This window comes from Etheostoma cragini, chromosome 10, assembly GCF_013103735.1.
Source record: "Etheostoma cragini isolate CJK2018 chromosome 10, CSU_Ecrag_1.0, whole genome shotgun sequence".
Lineage (NCBI taxonomy): Eukaryota > Metazoa > Chordata > Actinopteri > Perciformes > Percidae > Etheostoma > Etheostoma cragini.
In genome coordinates, this window is record NC_048416.1 from 16,121,124 (window position 1) to 16,140,717 (window position 19,594).

At 40.3% G+C, this 19,594-nt stretch overlaps 2 protein-coding genes across 6 annotated transcripts in view; one reads left to right on the forward strand and one right to left on the reverse strand.

Annotated features, from left to right (window-relative positions):
• The first annotated feature begins 2,906 nt into the window (after window positions 1–2,906).
• LOC117951466 (T-cell leukemia homeobox protein 3-like) lies at window positions 2,907–5,966 on the forward strand. 2 transcript variants are annotated; one of them, XM_034883176.1, is made up of 3 exons: window positions 2,907–3,790; window positions 4,747–4,981; window positions 5,659–5,966. In XM_034883176.1, exons 1-3 carry the CDS (start codon window positions 3,364–3,366, stop codon window positions 5,840–5,842), a joined length of 846 nt encoding a protein of 281 aa, XP_034739067.1. In that variant the 5' UTR covers window positions 2,907–3,363; the 3' UTR covers window positions 5,843–5,966. The 2 variants fall into 2 exon arrangements, with proteins under 2 accessions (XP_034739067.1, XP_034739066.1); XM_034883175.1 differs by having other exon boundaries at window positions 2,936–3,790; window positions 4,744–4,981.
• A 1,097-nt stretch (window positions 5,967–7,063) lies between these two features.
• Window positions 7,064–19,594, reverse strand: part of LOC117951467 (Kv channel-interacting protein 1-like) — a 43,791-nt gene continuing 31,260 nt past the window's right edge. For 2 of the 4 annotated variants that reach the window (XM_034883178.1, XM_034883180.1), the window contains exons 2-8: window positions 11,622–11,746; window positions 10,276–10,345; window positions 10,101–10,171; window positions 9,894–10,001; window positions 9,664–9,768; window positions 9,168–9,230; window positions 7,068–8,686 (exon numbers count right to left, since the gene is read on the reverse strand). In XM_034883178.1, the coding sequence (XP_034739069.1) occupies window positions 8,639–8,686; window positions 9,168–9,230; window positions 9,664–9,768; window positions 9,894–10,001; window positions 10,101–10,171; window positions 10,276–10,345; window positions 11,622–11,746 (590 nt within the window). In that variant the 3' untranslated portion in view covers window positions 7,068–8,638. Of the gene's footprint in view, window positions 8,687–9,167; window positions 9,231–9,663; window positions 9,769–9,893; window positions 10,002–10,100; window positions 10,172–10,260; window positions 10,346–11,621; window positions 11,747–19,594 lie in introns of all 4 variants that reach the window. The other 2 variants (XM_034883177.1, XM_034883179.1) reach the window with 2 other exon arrangements.

Below are 19,594 nucleotides of genomic sequence, written 5' to 3' on the forward strand. Positions count from 1 at the left end.
TAACTGGTCCCCATTTTGCTGCGAGGCAAACTCATCTCCTCTTATTGTAATAAAACAATCTCTCTCTCTCTTGGTGCTGCTATCCACTCATCTCCCTCTCTCTACCGCCTCTCTCCTTCTCTTTTACATCATAATAATACACTACATCCCCTTTAAATGCACTATTACTTACCGCTGCCTTTTCATATTGTAACATCACGGGCACTTTAGCGACAATATAAAAGCGTGTCATTCATTATTCAGAAGCAGCCGGCCTCGTCCCCCTTTTAAAAAGTCAGGCGCGCTGCTGAAATTGATAACGGCGAAGAGACGCGCAATAAAAACGCAGCCCCCGGGTACCGAGCTGCAGCCCAGACCCCCGATTATGCAGATCAAGTGGTAATTTCTCAAACAAATCGCACTCTTTCACTCTTTTGTTGTCGTTTCTTTTTGGACTTTTGGAATCAGGGTGTCAGCTTTTATATTGCCTGTGGAAAAAAACGAGGATTGATGCGCATCTTAATTGTTCGTGTGGGCTGCAGGCTTTTCAGAAACACGAGCTAAATATTTTGGCCTAAACGAGATAACCTCAAGGCTGCTTTGTACTGGGGGCTGTGTGGGTTTTTCTAAGTGGACTCTTGGTATCAATTATTTTTTTTTTACATTTTCTTCTGTAATCATGAAGCAATGAAATGATCCGACACTGTCTGTAACAGTCAGACTATCAATAAATTCAGAAAGGCTGGCTGGAGGCGGGTTGGGGTTTCTCCTGGTGGGTTTTGGATAACCGGTGTCACGGTGGTATCACGCTAGGTCAGAGCTAATGTGTCATAATCACTCATAATCATTGGATTACACCGGATTACTAACACCCAACATCTGCAATCATTGGGTCCCCGTCTGCTGTACTACAGGCTGAAGGGACTGCCTTCATTCTGTGAAGGAGTCGAGTCACGAAAAATGCAAATATTAAAAATTCATGAAGCAGTTGTAGGTTGTCGACCTAAAAGTGGCCATGTAATTGTAATAAATAAAATAAAACAATTTAAATATATGTTTTGTTCGAGTCACATAATTATTGGTGGGGAATTATTCTTGCAAAATGTCCACAAAGATGACAGCTATAACAGACCAATTCTCCCCCATCAAAAGCCACCGGTGAGCTCACATATGGTAGGGTGGACCAGCCAGCACTCAGAGTCTGTCCATATTGCCAAACAAACACCTCGGGCCTTGTCCAATCTCATATTGCTTCATAAGACTTTATTGTGAAGGGCGAGTTGCGGATCTTTTTTTAAATATATATTACCTACTACAGTATTTTTGCATTTCCGTGTGGTTTTGAGGCGTATAACCTAAAAAAAACAAAAATCCAATCATTTTCATCTATCTACTTCATGATAGGATGTTTTTTTATGCAGATTAACAAGTCAGGTAAATTCAGGCTGCATTTAAATAATGGATTGTTATTAAAAAAACAATAAAGACATTAGCCAATAGTCCGCTTAAAAATGTTGACAAGAATCCAGCAAATCCCAAATGCTACACAATCATTATTTACACAGTTGAGACGTTCAAAAACATGCAAAAACGATGACTGATGAACGGGTTGAGCAGTTATTTTAAAAACCTACTAATATAAACCCTATTGGCACTAAATGAATATGTTAGGCGTTAGTTTGGTTAAGTACTGTAATGTGATAGCCTAACACCTGCCGTATTTGAACCCGACGCGCATTTGTCTGTCCCTGCGACAAGTTAGTGAAAATGTGATTATCCGGTCACTTTGGGCGCCTGTTCCATTGAATCTGAGCAGTTAGCAGCTTCCAGAGCCTGGACACTTTATCTGAAGTAGCCCATGGCCTTCCCTTGTCAGGTCATTTAATGTGGCACTGGCTACCAGGAACAACAAATAAGGCCACACAATGCTTTACCGTGCTCAATGGGTGCTGGTGATTCACTGCCAGTGTTCAATTAGGCTGCTGTCCTTTTATTTTAAAGAGAGGTGTGATGGGTTTTGTGTGCGTAATTACGCACCAGTAAAATGATAATCTGACTTTATAAACTATATTTTGTCTCAATCTCACACGTGTCATATTTAATAACATCTGATGAAATTGATAATTGAGTAAATGTCTAAGATTTTACTTTTTTTCTTCCTGTAACTAGACATTCAAAAACTAGTTAATTCACGCGAGTGACTGCTCTGCAACTGGTTATTAGATGCTAACATTTAAGGCTTTAAATTCGACGCATATGGGGGAAAAAACACATTTCATAATTTTTGGTTTGAGCTTAAAAATCTAACCTATGAAAACAGTTGGCCAATAAAATGTATGTAAAATGTAAAAAAAGAAGAAAATAAATGCATGCAAAAATAACTCCCCACATTTGGTTATGAGGCGTGGACGATGTGAAGGATCCATGATACATCTACGAGTAGTCTTCGGGATATAAAGCACTTCCTACGGGCTTTCAATCAGTTTTCATGAAAACTTATTATTCACGTGTATTCCACATGTGTCAAACGATACAGATTGGGGAGGGGACGCAGACCACAAGAGGACAAATGATGCACACTTTGTGTCTCGCCTGAAAAGTGATAATGAGCAGAAGCATCAATTCATCGGATTCTATTGTGTGTAAAAACTTTTTCCATCGCGTGATTTGTCATCAAAACTTATAAACCCGTGAAGACATTCATGGAGACGAGCGGAACACAAACAGGCTGACCAAACACCAGTCGGTGGAAACGATAAGATATATTTGTGTCACCAGAGACGCTTGAAAGAACATTGATCTTCAGTTATCCCTGGTGCAATTATTTTACATATGCCAAATACATTTCCATGAAGCTGTCGCTTGCTCCTTACTCTCCGTTATAATGATAAAAAATGGCATCATCAAATTCTCACTCATTCAGAAGGCATGGCGATGCCATATCTTGCTATATATATAAATATATATAAACCAAACTGACGCCCGTGGTTATGGGAAATATTGATTATTGTGCCAAACTGTGGGCTATACTCCCATTAACATTCAATCAGTCATTCCGGTGCCAGCCAATGAATGGTGGAGAGGGATGGAGGAGGACGGAGCTGCTAGACTGAGCGTTTTGACGCGCTGAGAGGAGGACAGAGCGTCACATCTCTCCAAACGCCCATCAAACTTTCACCACAGCATGTAGAGAGGACCCAGTCCTCTGAAAGAGGCCTGTTAGAGACAACAAGGACACGCTGGATTCTGGGTGGACGGCTGGACAGCGATGGAGACAATACTGGCAATTACTTTTTGTACAGTTTGACCCTGCCGCGATTCCCCCCGCCCCCCTGAAAACACCTTGTTTAGTTTTTTCGTGCTTTTTGCGACAGATCGACAGGGATGGAGCAAGCACCCAGCGCGCCGAGCCCTCCTACAAAACCGGCCCATCACGAGCCCATCAGCTTCGGCATCGACCAGATCCTGGGAGCCGGTACAGAGCCAGAAAACGGGCGCGTGTCTGGAAGACAAAGTGGATCCGATTTAAGCAACGGGGATGGTTATTACAGTTTAGGAAGCCCGACCGGGGCAAGCGCGCCCTCATACACCGCGCTGTCTATCTCCCTCTCCGGTATAATGCCTCCGGTGGAGGCGTCAGGTTCATATGAGGAGAGCAGGAGTCTGGGAAGCCGGGGAGTAATTCGAGTCCCGGCCCACAGACCCATGACAGCACCGGGACCCCCGGCCCCAGTCCAGAGCGCTGTCCCTGGGTTTGGAGGGCTATGCTTCCCCTGGATAGGAAACAGGTTCGCCAAGGACAGAATATCAGGTAGGCCAGCTGTTCCACCTACCAAGTTCCCCTCATCAATATTGTAGAATGTTTAAAACATAAGTAACCGCTGCTGAATCATTAAAAAAAAACACGTGTCAAATATTTGTAAAGGCTTTCATAGCCAAATGAAAAAATATTTAATTATTTTAAATATCGTTGCAACATGAGATGGAGTAGCCTATCTACTACGTTTACACATTATTATTTAAGGGCTTTTTCATTTTTGACTTCACTTATGTTTTAGGAGTTGAATATGTAATTTCTACGAAAAGCAAAACAAATCGTAATGTTCAATCACACAATTTTCAGTTTTCTTTGTAAATACCCCAAAAGCAACCGCATGTTCTGTTATGATTTATTGCTGTAGTAAAACATAACTAAATGTTATTAAAAGGCTACATTGAAGATAAATAAAAAAAATAAGCCTATCCTAGGCTGCCAAATAATTTACTTCAGGAATTATAGAGAAAAGGAAAATAAAAATAACCTACTAGGTCTAATCTAAAAGAAGAAAAGGTGTGATATGGTCGCTGTATATAACACAAAGGTTAAACAAATGGAAGATGAACAGGAGCCTTCATTATCAAAAGGTCTAGCATATAGTATGTAAAGAAAAGACAAACAGGCCATCAGGCCTGCTGTCCTCTCTGTAATTAGCAGTGCGGATTTCATCCGTTAAAGCTCAAATACCTTCATAATGAGTGTTCATTTATTGTTTCATGATTGCATAGTTTCCAATACTTGGCCAGACTCATCTTTCACAATAAATCTCTTCTCACATATTTCACATATGGCTTACACAGTCTAAATAGGGAATTGTTGTCAAACAGGGCAGATATTTGTGATATATGGCCTTGAATTTCCATACAGAGTGGGGAGTGAATTAGTCTGTTTGGTGCTGTAGGAAATCTCATCTTCAACTCACCGGTGTGTCTCTGTGTTCCCTGCAGCAGCCCTGGTGCCGTTTGCCGTTACGCGGCGGATAGGACACCCGTACCAGAACCGGACACCGCCAAAACGGAAAAAGCCCCGCACGTCCTTCTCCAGAGTTCAGATCTGCGAGCTGGAGAAGCGTTTCCACCGGCAGAAGTACCTGGCCAGCGCCGAGCGGGCCGCCCTGGCCAAGAGTCTGAAAATGACAGACGCACAGGTCAAAACCTGGTTCCAGAACCGCAGGACCAAGTGGAGGTTGGTATGACGTTTCATCTTCAAGTCTAAGGAGTCTGTACTTACATTTGTAACCACATTTCATCAAAATTCACCGTTAGAAACCAGCACTACAGTCTTCTTCTGCAAATAGTTTCACCTATATGAGGCGTCCAGTTCAAAATCAAACTTTCCTCGTTCTGCAGATGACCCCACGCGCCATTTCCTGTGAATTGAGCCCGTCGACACGGAACAAAAAAGCTACAGGATAAAAATAAAAAATAAATATATATATACGTCTATATATTTTTTTAATCAGCCTTCAAATCGTTTTATCATCTTCTTTTCTTTTTTCTCCTCATATTCTTCATCTTCTACAATTCAATATTAATATTAAATATTTAGTAGAGAAAAACCTTTTTTTAATCCCCAAAATGTAGTTTTTACCAATGAACGACTATTATTACAGATGGTAAATTAGATGCTATCTTGTTTTTTATTTTGGTAATTTTTCATGCTTAAAACAAATCCTTGAAATTCTTTCATCACTTTTAACATTTTACTTTTATTCTAGTAAAACGTATCACTTCTCTTTTGTGCAGTTTAAGGGAATTTTCGCAGTCTTAGATGCTGTCTATTAATATTACACAACTTCACTTTTTGTTTATGTATTTATTTATTTATTGATGTTTCTTTTTTTTTCTCCCGTCTTCTATTAGGAGACAGACAGCCGAGGAGAGGGAAGCGGAACGTCAACAGGCCAATCGCCTCATCCTGCAGCTGCAGCAGTCCGCCCTCCAGAAGTCTCTCAGCGAATCAGCGGTCTCGGATCCACTGTGCGCGCATAACTCCTCCCTGTATGCCCTGCAGAACCTCCAACCCTGGGCCGAGGAGAGGGAATAGAGACCAGACACCACGCTGTAATCAATAAGCATCATCTGATATCCCTGGGAGGATACATGCATTAAATTAGGCCTACATGAGGACAGTGGGACTTACTTTGATCCATGCAATGGATAAAAAAAAATGTTGGACCAGATAAACTGAAGAACAGGCAGCCATTTGATTGGGCGGTTGCCCAAAAATGGACCTGACTTGAGGGTGAGTGGTGCCTGTTCTGAAAGAGTAACAGAACTTTCTTGGAATAAATCTTGCAACTCTGTACTTTGGAACCGTGAGACTTTTTTAAATCAAAAAAGGAAACAATACTTATAATTCAAAATTATTGTCACCCTGTGATGCTTGTGCTTGATCTGTTCATAAGAACAAGATCATTTACCCCATAGACTTGAAGGAGGCGAATAATCCCAGTAAGACATGATTTAGTGTTTTCTGAAGGTCTTGCTCTCAACAACCAGCTCCCTATTATGAAACAGACGTTGCAACACTTTGAAAGGGTTGGCTCTGTATTTTTAGGGGAAGAACACCAGACATAAAAAGACAAGGCCTACACCCCAAAACATATACAATAGTCCTTGCAGAAAAATGTGTCTGAGTTTTAAATAAATCTCCTGCTATTTTATCAAAATACACACAAAGATGTCTTCACGAAAATGCAGATAAAAGCGGGTTCAGAGACTTTTTTGAATTGTTCTGGTACTCAAGCGTTCTACCGATCTCATTTATAAATGTATCCCTCCAACTACAATGCCCCACCACATCCACCTATACATACACAGGTGTGTTGCACCCACAACCGGTGAAAAGAAAAGGATGCCTAAAATGTTGTTGAGAAATGCTTTTGTGCGAAGTAATAAAAGGAAAATAGATGTCTAGATAAGAGGGGAGAGAAGTGAAAAAAAATATGAACGAGGCAGCAAGTTGGGAAAATAAGAGAGTGATGCATGTCCAGTGATGGTGGTGACGTTTTTTACATATGCACATTATCATGCTTTATTTGTGTGTCCTTTGGGATCAGAGGGGAAAAATGTACAACTCTTTTTGTACTTTCATTGTATATGTGTAAATAACAATATAAATTGTTCTTGTGACACTTTTTGCTCAATCTCTTTATGATACACGAAAAAAAGATTTTTAAGGTTTTATCACACCATATATAAGCTAGAAAAAAAAACTAATTTTGGAGTGACAAGGTACGTGACAAGTAGCCACGAATTCAGTTTGTTTCTTGAAAAGTTTATTGATAAATATAATGATTCTATACAATATTTCATTACACACATTATTTCATTCTGACAGTTTTAAGATGTCTATCTGTTTGTCTTCCTGTCTGTTAGTCTATCTGGCTACATGTGAGACGAGCCACAACACATCTCAGCAAGGGTTCTCATTGGTAGCACAGTGAGTGGGCATGACAGTAAATCATTTAGAAATTTGTGTTTTTGTCCTGCTCAATCTTCCAAACAATGGCTCTTGGATGAAACATGGCTTCCATTCCTTCAGAATCAGTGACAAGGTCTCTCTCATCTCCTGTCTTATTCTCTCATCTTCCTCTATTCTTTCTCTACAATCCCTCCATCTTGCTCCCTTCCTCCTGTCTGTACCTCACAGTGAAAGTTTGGTCGCTCTGAGTCGACATTTTTAATGGACAAAACAGACGACAAAACTCTCCTCTCTGGACAGATTGTGGTGTCCACAAGATGAAGCTAATTGCTCGAAACTCTACATCAGGACACCACAAACACACACACACACACACACACACACACACACACACACATTTCACACACTTTGCATCTGTATGCCAGTAAACCTCTAAATTGACTTTTTATTTAACAAAGAGTGTCAGGTTGAATAATTACAGTTATATCCAATTTGACAGATAGACAGACAGATAGTCAGAATCAGAAACACGCAGACAAGACTTTTCCACACGGCCACGATACAATACAACAGTTAAATATCTACAGTTGAGTCGTTGCAACATTGAGACACTGACTGACGCCACTGGAACACACACAGTAGGTGTAGAGAAGACTGCTGCAAAGTGCCACGAGACTTAAGACTGCAAGCTTATATTCAGCTCAGCAAAGCTTTCCAGGCCTGTGTCTGAACTCAGAAACGGATGAGGTGGCTCTGTGAGATGCTACACCCAGACCTTAGCTTTTCAAATGTATCCACTTTGCTGAATATATTGCCAACAAGCTTTCCATGGCACATATACGTTAAATATGTAGTAGGCCTCTGTCTTGCATGCTTAACAATATTGCTCACATGTGTTGTGTTGACATAAAACTTCATGATGAAAACAGCTATAATTACGCCTCTAATGCACAATAGTATGCATTGGGTTGAACTCACTGCTTAGCTGCTTTTAGGAATTCCAGTCCTGCTTGATAATGTGGTTCAATATACAGAGAAGGGGTCGACCAAATGTGTGAGAATCAGTATTTACACGATGCAATGAAATACACACAGTCTGAGGCGACTGTAACGGTAACCGTAACGACAAGCAACAAACAAGGGAGACAGAGACAAGGTCAATTGTTACAGAAAGGTTAAATGAAGGGTTTAAGTCCAAAGGACGTTTTGTTTGTCCCATAGGATTTGTTACAGCAAGATGCCTTCAATGAAGATTTGTGGCAACCGTCCCACACAAAGCTACAAGATCCATGTTTTGTCTCAAGCGGTGCTGTTCCCTTTCTCTCGCATGTTGATCTCTCCTGCTTCTCTTTCTTCTTTGTTCCATTCTCTTTTCTTGCTTGGCGCTTTCATCTGTTGCACCGTCTTCTTTGTTGTCTAGATGACATTTTCAAAGAGCTGTAGAGACCTCATGATGTTTTCATCCTGTGCAACGGAGACCGAAAATTAAGGAGCAGAATGTGAGGAGAGTCATCCATCAACCACCATTTCATTCAGTTTTCTGGCCACTAGGGGGCAGTACAGGCCCGTAACATGTTGGTCAGTGATCTCTCTCTGCAGATAAACACTTTGATGTAAAAGGAAGCAAAGACCGTAATTAATAGCCAGTATAGTGAGATTTACAGAAGAGTAGGATAAGCAAAGAATCTGAGAAAGATTGTGTAAATAGTAAGTAAAGTGAGTGCAAATATTACAGTAGGCCTTTCACACAACAGTAGAAAAAGTACAGGTGTTTCGAATTATGTTAACGATGACCCAGTTTTAACAGAATTCAGTCATCATTTATTTCATAATTTACACTTGTGTCTTCCTACTGAGATATGTCACAATGTCTTCGGTGAAAAAGGTCGATTTGAGAGGGATCCTTAGGATTATGTTACTTTAACAAGAAAAAAAAAGAGAATACCTCTTGACAAGAGAGGATGAATTCATCCAGAGTGACCACCCCATCTCTATTTTTGTCCATTTTCTGTGGAGAACACACATACTGTCAATCCATTTGTCAAAAGTGTGTCAGATGTTAAGATATTAATCAAAAGGTACAAACGCTATCAACAAATCTTGTGTAAATAAATACACGTGCTGTAAAAATCAGTGGTCTATTCTGTGACTCTGTCATTGTTAATCCCAGAACACTTATTTGTTACTCAGCTCTCTTTGCTATGGTGTTTTTATTTTATTTATTTATTTTTTGCAAGTTTAGTCTATTGTCACTCTTTTGTTTTTGATGGTGTACTTTGTTGCTCGTGCTAACTACCAATTTTTTCTTCTGGAGGTGCTGCTTCCGTAAATGTTAAGCATGTGTCTGATACATCCTTGTTTGCTTAATCATCAAAAATGGGTTGTTGTTTTTGTTGTTGCCGTTTTTATTAGACTTAAATAAAGTACTCAGATGTTGTTACCTGAAAGAAGGCATCCACATGCTGTTTGGGTGCATCATTTTTCAAGGCAGGGTAAGTGTACTTCCCCATCATGTCATATATCGCTCTGACAATACCTGTCATCTCCTATGAAACAGACACACAAATGGGACGGTAAGTGTGAGATTAACACAAAAACACATAAACAATGTGCATTTTAGCACTATTGAAAAAAAATGAGGGGAAGGCATTTGGAAATACACAAAACACACCTCTTTGTTGATGTATCCATCTCTGTTGACATCGTAAAGGTTGAAGGTCCACTGTAGCTTCTCAGTGATGGAGCCCCTCAGCAGGATGGACAGAGCTGCTACAAAGTCCTGATGGAGACACAAAGGACAGAATCAAACACTGACATAGGAGAGCTAGTTTGGAGATAAAAACCTCAATATTACTTGAATAGGAAGAAACAAGCAAACCTCAAATTTTATGGAGCCGCTTTGTGCTGTGTCAAATGCGTTGAACAGGTAGTGGGCGTAGGTACTGGCATCTGCAGGAAGAAGAAATTAGTGTGTCAATACACTCGGTAGAAACAATACAGAAGCCAAGACAAGTGTAGACTCAAACAGCACAACACACACTCTCTGTCGTTACCTCCCTGTGGGAAGAACTGGGAGTATATTTGCTTGAAAGTATCCTCATTCACAACGCCACTTGGACACTCCTGGAATGAGAGCGGGAGACGGAAAGAGAGGGTGAGGAGGTGGGAGATGTAAACTGATGTAAACTGCAGATACCAACCTGGACAGAAACAGGACTGAGGGAGGGTTTAACAGATGAAGAGTGTTGATGCAATAAATCAAAGGATTACACAATGTCGATGGGAGATTGGCTGTTGGTTAAACTTCTATGTGATACATTTTAGTACAACATAGTTTTAAATATTACCAGTTTGTAGTTGGTAGAAAGCAGTCATGTGTAAAAACATCAAAATTAAAACAGACTGCAGTTGCAAAATCTTGCCGTCTGTCCAGGGTGTTACTGTTGAGTTTAGTTTTTACATGTTTGCTTTATTTAGCTGTACGTTTTACAAAAAAAGACACGAAAAGTGTCCGTGGATGACACTTAATTTTATTTTACCTTGGCATGTATTGCAACTTAAGGTATACTTGTGTTGTAAGAAAAAAGACAAGACTATTGCAAACTACATAGAATTAACAATGTCAACAATAAAATGAAGAAAAAAACATCAAGTGTAGTTATCAACAAATAGCAGCAGTGAAATCTAAAGAAACTTCAAACCTTTAATAAATCTACTGTAGCTTTAGTACAACAATATAATTATAGGCTATGAGGTCATTTTTAATCCAATGAAAATGCCATTAATTCATTCTCTAAATCTGCCTTCTATTGGAGAGACATACAAGCTTAAACTGTGGACAGATCCACAGAAATTATGGATTTTATCCAGGAGGCCTAATAAAATCTATTGCACAAGGTCATGTTTGATCCCTGCATATCTGTCTGGACTTTAGGCCGTACAGTAATTGGGGTTGCTATGGGTCTAAGTTGAGTTACGGCACAAACCAGGACGACACTGAATGATTCAAGATGTTTGGTAAATCTTGTGTTCACACATGAATAAAATACATTTTCAAACATAATTCAGAATTCTTGGGTGAAGGAGTATTTATTCTTTCAAACAAATCCCTTGGTGTGCTTGCTAAGAAGTAAACTTCAGGTTTATTAAAAATTTCAGCACTAGAGCAAGCAATCTACCGGTCAACACGCGGATACTTTGGGTATGTGCTGTGTGTACAGTATAAGAAGGACCAATTCACTTAGAATAGAATGGACATAACAGATCTTTATTGTCAGTGTTTTAAGACAACAAAGCACAGTTTAGTCACTCTTCAGAATGACAATCTACTGTAAACTACAAAATGTAAATATATGTATATAAATAGTAAAATACATAAAAAGAAAGTGCAGTCACTTACATTCTTAAAGCCCCGGTAGAGCACTTGAAGCTCTCTTTTGCTGAAGTTGGTTATGGCTTCTAGCTGGTCGAGGCCCTCGGGTCGATGGCACACCATTGTTATCTCCAAGTCATCATCAGTTTTGTCTGAAGAAACAAAAAAGAATATTCCTAAAAGAAACTCACGCACAACAAACAACAAAAAATTGAGAGAGCAAAAGAACGGAAGGGTAGATAAAAAAACATTTAAAAAAAGGAAGAAGGGGAATAGTGTCCTGAATATCTTGAATATCTATTGCAATGAATAAGGCATAAATCCTAAGACTTTAGCTTTGAAAAGGAAGGATAGGCGGGGAGAGGTAGAGGTCAGTTTAACAGCTCCATGTTCCTACTCTCACCGGCCCGATCATTACCAACTCATTACTCTCCCGCCACAGGGGAGGGGAGAGAGGACAATCCAACTCTAAGTTGCGCACACACGCGTGAGCATGTGCGCGCACACACACACACACACACACACACACACACACACTTGTCTAAACACATACTCCCTGAAGCAATCTACAATGCAATAATAATGCATAGTACTTTACCATTGCATAATTTATTATAATAACAGTCATACAAATTCAGAATATGATAAAGTGGTCATAATGTGCAGTAGTAAAATGACAGATGTAAAAAAACATACTTGTGGTTAATAACCCGATACACTTTGTTCAGTCTGATTGTCACTGACCTCCCTGAGCCTGCTCAGCTGTGTTTCCTTTAGTGTGGAGCATCTGAGAGAGACCTGAAGTTATCATCTTCTCCTGCTTCATTATAGTTTGTTATATAATCATAGAGTGATATGAATGTTTTGGAGGGTAGACAGTTTGTGTGTCAGCTTAGATTGCTGCTGGCATAGACCTCTAATTATTTATAAGCGCTGACTTCCCATCTATAGGATTGCATGGTGATCAGGTACAATTTCTTTTTAACAGTAACAAATTACTGTCATCACTAAACAGATTATAGCACTGTCATCGGAGGATTTAAGCAGGCAGTGGTTGTAGTGGGTGCTGGTGGCGCAGGTACAGTGAGTGAGCCAAAGCATTTTTAAAAGAGGCTCCTGTCCTGCTTTAATGAAGTGTCACAGAGTGCAGTGTTCACACTGTCCTTGGCACTACAGATTCACAGATCAACAGTCCTAAAATAGAATGTGTGCCAAGACCATTAGCACTTTGTGAAGCTTTATTACACCAATACTTCCTCAGATCTATTCTCTCAGACAATCATCACTAGCAGGTCGGCATTTTTACTTGGCCAGGAAAAGACAACTTCATCTCACTGCTTAGTGAAACCTCATTCAACAGTCCAGTGTTCCCATTTAATACGTTAACAGACATTTAAGCATAGAAGTGCTGCCATCGTGACTCAAGAGCAAAAGTGGGTTTGAATTTAAATATAAATTATGATGGAATATAAATTAGGATCTAATGTTGCACTCTATACTGAGTACTGATGAGATTGGTGTCACTGTGCAAGTTGATACGATTATTTTGCAAAACAAAATATAACTATGTGTGTATACAAAACTATTTTATACACTGTATGTATACAGATGCTCTCGGGACTTTGCACCAGCCCCCCCCCCCCTCTTTTTTTCTGCACTACCTATACTATATATCTTTATATTTTATGTTTTTATATTTAGTGTCGACACTGTCAAGGGGTTGCTTCAATCTCGTTGCACAGGTACTGCACTTGTGTATAATGACAATAAAGGCATTCTATTCTATTATTGTAAGGTTGAACTGTAACAGCCCACATAAAATATAATAATATGGTATGTTCTCCAGCAAAAGCCTATTAAACTATGCCCACTAGTTTTCTACATTGTAGGTGGATATGTTTTACATCATGACTTTGTATGACTTCTGTTTAGTAGTCAAGCACCCTCTCTTTACATAGGACATTTCCACTAACGCACACACACACGCACACACGCACCTGAAGGCTATTCAATCCATCACTAAGGCAGTTCAGTGTTTCAGTGTCACATTGGAGGTTCACAATCATGGTTCAAGGTGAGATTATTTACACCCAATTAGGACACCCTTCCTGCTTACACAAAAACTACCACAGCTCAATACGTTCCATCTCAAAGGACAATGTGAAGTTGCATGAGAGTCAGGATCAGTTACAGTAGTATTTAGGTTTAAAATTGTTTTCACATTCACTCAGTACATTAGCCATTATGATCACATCGTTTAGCAGGGCAACACCTTTCAGCATGTACAAAGATATGTGTACATGTCATAAAAAAAGCCCCAAACGTAAAATAATGCCCTAAATGCAGGCAACAATTAGGCATTTAGAATAAATTAACAGTGGTTAGACAGGATCCATACATGAAGACACACACCTATACAACTTAAGATTGTAAGTAAAATTACACACTCTGGAACACATCCAGCCAATATAAAGTTGTGATATGAACGTTAGTTATCTAATTTGTAAGACTTTTAGTACGTTTATATTATCACTGTTAACTTTCAAATAAGTTTAGCTGTTTTAGACTCAGTTTTCTGTAAACTGGATGACACTAGACATTGAAGAAAATGTTTACCAAGTATGAGAGATTTAGCTTTTAATATCAAAAGCAGCAGAGAAAAAAACCACACACAAGCCTCGTACAGCAAGCCTATACTATGGGTGATTGAAGGCAAAAGTTAAGAATTAATTACAGTACATGCAGTTGAGAGTGCAATCGGTCAGTCTGCAGCTTCTAACATTTACACGCATTCACTGTTTGTTCATGTATTTGGATTCCGATGAGTTTCTCAGAAAGAAGCAGCTGAATACAAGTGATCTAAGTTCCACATATCAAACACTCCCAAAACATCTATAACTTGCTCACAGACAGACAGTACTAAAAACCTTCCAACTTTGCTGATAGTGTGAATACTTGCTCAGGTGATGGTAGAGTTGTGGTATTGACTCACCCTCTACGGTGATGACTCCCAGTAGGTGCAGCATTTTGACGGCTCCACAGCACAACAGAATGATGGCTATAGTATGTAAGCTGTTCTCACTCTGCTCCTCTCTTTCCATTTTTGATTTACTTCTTTCTTTCCACTGGCCTCTAGAAGCTTTTTGTCTCCAACTCACATCTCATTCCTTTACAAGTTCTTTTTTAAATTCTTGGACTTTTTATTATGTTCTGTAAAAATATGCAAGAACAAACACATTCTAAACTTTTTAACTTGCTATAGCTTTTTCACACGAATCTGACTACAGTTAGCGACAGGGAGCTGTTTCTCTCACCTCTCTCTCATGCCTTAACTTTCTATCTGTCCTGCCTTCTCCTACAGTGAGATCAGTACGTGCCTGCCTCTCTTTGTCTCTGTCTTTTTATCCCCCTTACTCCGGACTCCCTGGGGTATCTCACTCTCTTAACCTGACCTTCGCTCAATCCCACTAACGCTTCTTCCCCCCCACCCCTTCTGTTACAGTCCCTGTGTCCTTCACTCTTTAGGAATGCAGCTCTAACTTGAGGGTCCGGCCTGAGCACACTGGAACAACGATAAACTCACCATCTACTGTACGACTGTATGTTTGTCTTGTGACTGTTTGCACATATGCGTGTGTGTGTGTGTGTATGTGTGTGTGTGTGTGTGTGTGTGTGTGTGTGAGAGTGTGTGAGTGTGTGCATGTCTGTGTGTTTGTGTGTGTGTGTGTGTGTGTGTGCGTGTGTGTGTGTGTACGTGTGTCTTTATGAGCAGATCAGCACTTGATTAATTGGCCCCATTAAGACACACAGTCATCCTCAAACAACAGAAGGCTTAATAAGTCACTACAAAAGGACAGAACATGACTGAGTCCTTTTAAAGTGACTAGCTCTACAATGTAAACAATTTTATCTAAATCAGTAAGTATGAATACACCCAGTGAGACAACAGAATCCATCCCCCTAATAATGTCTTAATATTGTAATGTGTTTAATGAGAAGAGTATAAATTCAACCTGCTATAGGCTGCAAGTACCAGCAGGGGGAAGCAGTAACTTACAAATAAGTCACCAGTGTGCGTCAAAGCTTCTAATTAAAATGTGTTGCCCATTTCATTACACGTGTTACCTCAGATTTAGCTGATATGTTAAGTCGTAACATGATAAAGTTAAAAAAACAAAATGTCAACAATAAAACATACCATATTCTTAGCATGTAAAGCATGTACTGATTAGATACACATTTTCTGTAGTATCTCTGAACTGTGACCAGCTGGTACTCATTCATGTCCAAATGTGAACGTAAAAAGGAGCTGTGATTGCCCAACGAGGTGAAGTGTGTAGCTAACTGTATGGCGGGCTACAGGGGGCTCTGCTGTATCAAGAGGTTTCCCACAGAGTTGTCAATTGAAGGGTTGCTTTATTTCCCGTTCTGGGATTAAAGCACAACTGCTTGGTAAAATTACATTTAGTGGCAAGAGAAGCATTTAATTTAATTTTCCAGACGTTTAAAAAAAACGCTCCGTAGTGTCCACATCATTGTTAAGGATGATCTATTGTGTTTGATCAAGTAATCAGCCTTCAGCTGTCTCTCACTGTGACCAATCAGCAACATTTCTGTCATGGTATAACACACAGACATGGCAAACGATAAATCTTCCTGTTTTTTCACACCAACACTCCTTTCCTTTCCACGGATAGTACACTTTCCGTAGGATAAGCCTACTATACCACAGAGTATTAAAGGAAACGCCTGAGTGCTTACAACTTCATATTTCACACATAAAATTTACTACAATGTGCACTGATAAATTATAAATATAAAAACAGATGCTATTTAAAAAAAAAGCAGAGCAGAGCATAAAAACAATTACTAATTTACACATGGTTTTTGAACATTTCACACTTAAAATATAAGGTGTGAAACACATTTCAAGTGTGATAAATTTAAAAATATGCAATTGTGATTTTTAGTTAGGTATGAAGTTTATGGACCTTATATTAAACCACAACCAGTCAGTGAAGAAAAGATTGCTTGTCACTGTCCCCAGCCAGCATCCTGTCACAAAAAATACCTCTTACATCAAGACACACACACACACACACACACACACACCCACACACACACACACACACACACTTCATCCGGCCCAGAAACCGGATTTAACTCCTACCTTTCCTCTGCTGGCTCTTGTATTTAACTGTAGCTCTCCTCCATCTCTTCCTTTCTTCTGTTGCCCACTAAATCCTCCTTTCTCCTCCATTTCTGATCTCTCTCACTCCGCCAAATTCACGTGTCACTCTGCCACTCCATCTCTGCCAGGCTCTCTCTTTCCTTCTCATACAGAGTCATGTAATCCTTGCCAGAGTCATTTGCATAATCTGAATTAGCCTAATCTGCTGTCCTGGCGGCGAAGGAGAGGGCTCGCTCTCACCGACCTCTTTAATGATGAAGAGGGCTGTCCAAGAAAGTTGCAGCTCTACTGGCTGAAGGCTATCTGGTGATATGGAGGACTTAAAAATAGATTCCGTCTGCAACAGTTCTATTTACGCCATGCAAAGATGCACACCATGATCATGGTCCACATCATGAATTCTAGCTCTAGGAGGCATTGTTTTCTACACTAAACATCCAAGACAGTGGACATGTGGTGTCAATCCCTGAGTGGCCTTTGGGTGGTTCACTGAGAAATCCAATGACTCCCTCGGCTTGAAAACACACACACACACACACACACACACAAACACACACTTCCACATGTTTGGCCACATGCATCCACTTGCACAACCTTTAACAAGACAAACATGAGCACATTCTTTCTAGGGTCATAGATAAAATATTAGGCACCTGTGTGCATAAAACAATAAACACTCCCATGTTTGCATATAAGGCAGCATGCCAAAATTGATTTTTAAGTAAATACATGTCTAGACTCTGCAGAAGTACACAAACATGTGCACACAGACTGCTTGATGCCAAGTGAGGAGAATAACGAGATGACTTAATAAGCACTCACACCAGCTAATGGGAGTGTGGGTGATGGAGAAAGGATGCACATGAGAGAAAGAATGGAGGCATAAAAGAGAGAGAGGAGAGGGAAGAGAGTAAGGCAGGAGCAAATTGTGGTGGTGGCATATGAGTGTGTGTTGGGGGGGAGGGGGGAGGCCAGAGAAGTGACAGAGAAGTACAGGAAACAGGGGGAAGATTGAGACAACATTGCTGCAGGGGGTAAGTTAGGAACACAGAAATTTATAGAAACTAAAAAGGAAATTAAAAATTCACCAAGGAAGGGAGAAAAATGCCATGTGAGAATGTTGCTGGAGAGATGGGTGGTCAGAGGTCACCATAACAGATGTGAAGGAAAACACAGAAGCTAGCTTCCCAGACAAAAACCAGGCAGACAAGACAACAGGTGGGAGGAAACAACAGACAAAGAGAGGCTGTCAGGAAGAAAAGAACACTTGACAGAAAATAAAGAACTACAAGCAGCCTTGATGAAAACAGACAGAGTAGACAAGCAAGCATGAAAATATTCAGGGAGGCGCAGGACTCAAGACACGGCAAGACAGTTCTTTTTTCTTCTTCGGAGCACAGTGATGAGCTCGTGCTCAGAAGATCAATCATTGTAGGAATCTAATCTCACAATATTGCAGCCGTGCACCGTGTCGCTGTCGGTGTCATGATCCCAGATAACAAGTTATCTGCAACATCACAGAATAGGGGGCTGCACACAGACAAGCCCTGCTGCAATAATCCTGCATACATCCAACATGTTGGAGCGGGAGAGGGAGAGACGCTCAAGCACCACAACACAACACCAGAATTACAAATAACCTCCAAATCGCCCCAGCTTTGCACATCAACACATCCCATTCTTTCATGTTTTATGCCAGGCACTTGCTGGGGTAAATAGGCTTGTTTTTCATTTGCAGGAGTCAGATTTCACCCGTTTGCACAATGCAAGTGTGTCTACAATCACCTCATTATTTAAAACCGCAACACATTTACGCCTTGCCTTTTTAACACGCACAGGATTAGGTGTACAACTCATTAAAAAGGAGAAACGAACCATATGCACTCACTGGGAAATTGTCCTGCATGGTCTAATTTGCACTGAAAAACTGATAAAAGCCGGTCTCAACAAATGAGTTTAAGTGACTGCACACAATAGGTGATTTTCTCTCTGACAGTGGTCTTCTGCTCAGTGTGCCAATTCACTTGAGCTGGCAGTTTGGATTTGTCATTGATATAAATGAGGTTTACGGGCTTTATAAGAATGAGTAATGACGTAGTAAAACATCTCACAGGCAACAGGTCTTCACATTTTTTGTTGTTACACATTTGCATCTCTCACTGTCTCTTTCACATGGCCTCAATTTACTTTGGAATATCCCAATCTCATCAAACCTCCCTACCCCTCCCACCCACAAACTGACATCTATTGTTGCCATGGCTACCGTGCTTCCAAGGTAACAGCAAGACGGAACAGCAGTGTGTGAGCAGAGTGACAAATACCTTCGACGTGTGTTTACCAATGTTGATGCCCAAATCTGCACACGCTGCTAGACAGAGAGCAACACACATACTCAGCCACATACACACGCATGCATGCAAGCACGCACGCATGCACGCAAGCCATCTCTCTCTCACTCTACTCTCTTGGTTTGCTCTGTCAAAAAAATAAGCTCAACAACATTTACATGTCTACACACACACACTGTCGCACTAAAACTTTGTTGTGGGATAAAAAAGATGCTTTTTTTCCTCTGGGAACACCTGTTGGTCTCACACACACACACACACACTCATTCACAAACAAACACACACACACACACACACAAACACACACACACACACACACACACAACAACAACAAACTATTTGTCCTCTTTCTTTCACTGCATCTTAAAATGCGAGCAGTTATTAATCTTTGGTCTGCAGCTTGCGTACGTGCGCAGAATATTTGTACTGGAGTGGGTGAGTGAGTGAGTGAGTGAGTGAGT

Coding starts and splice junctions, on each gene's coding strand:
- LOC117951466 (XM_034883175.1), top strand. CDS start 3,364: ATGGAGCAAGCACCCAGCGCGCCGAGCCCTCCTACAAAACCGGCCCAT. Junction 3,791..4,743: donor CGCCAAGGACAGAATATCAG/GTAGGCCAGCTG, acceptor TGTTCCCTGCAG/CAGCCCTGGTGCCGTTTGCC. Junction 4,982..5,658: donor AACCGCAGGACCAAGTGGAG/GTTGGTATGACG, acceptor GTCTTCTATTAG/GAGACAGACAGCCGAGGAGA.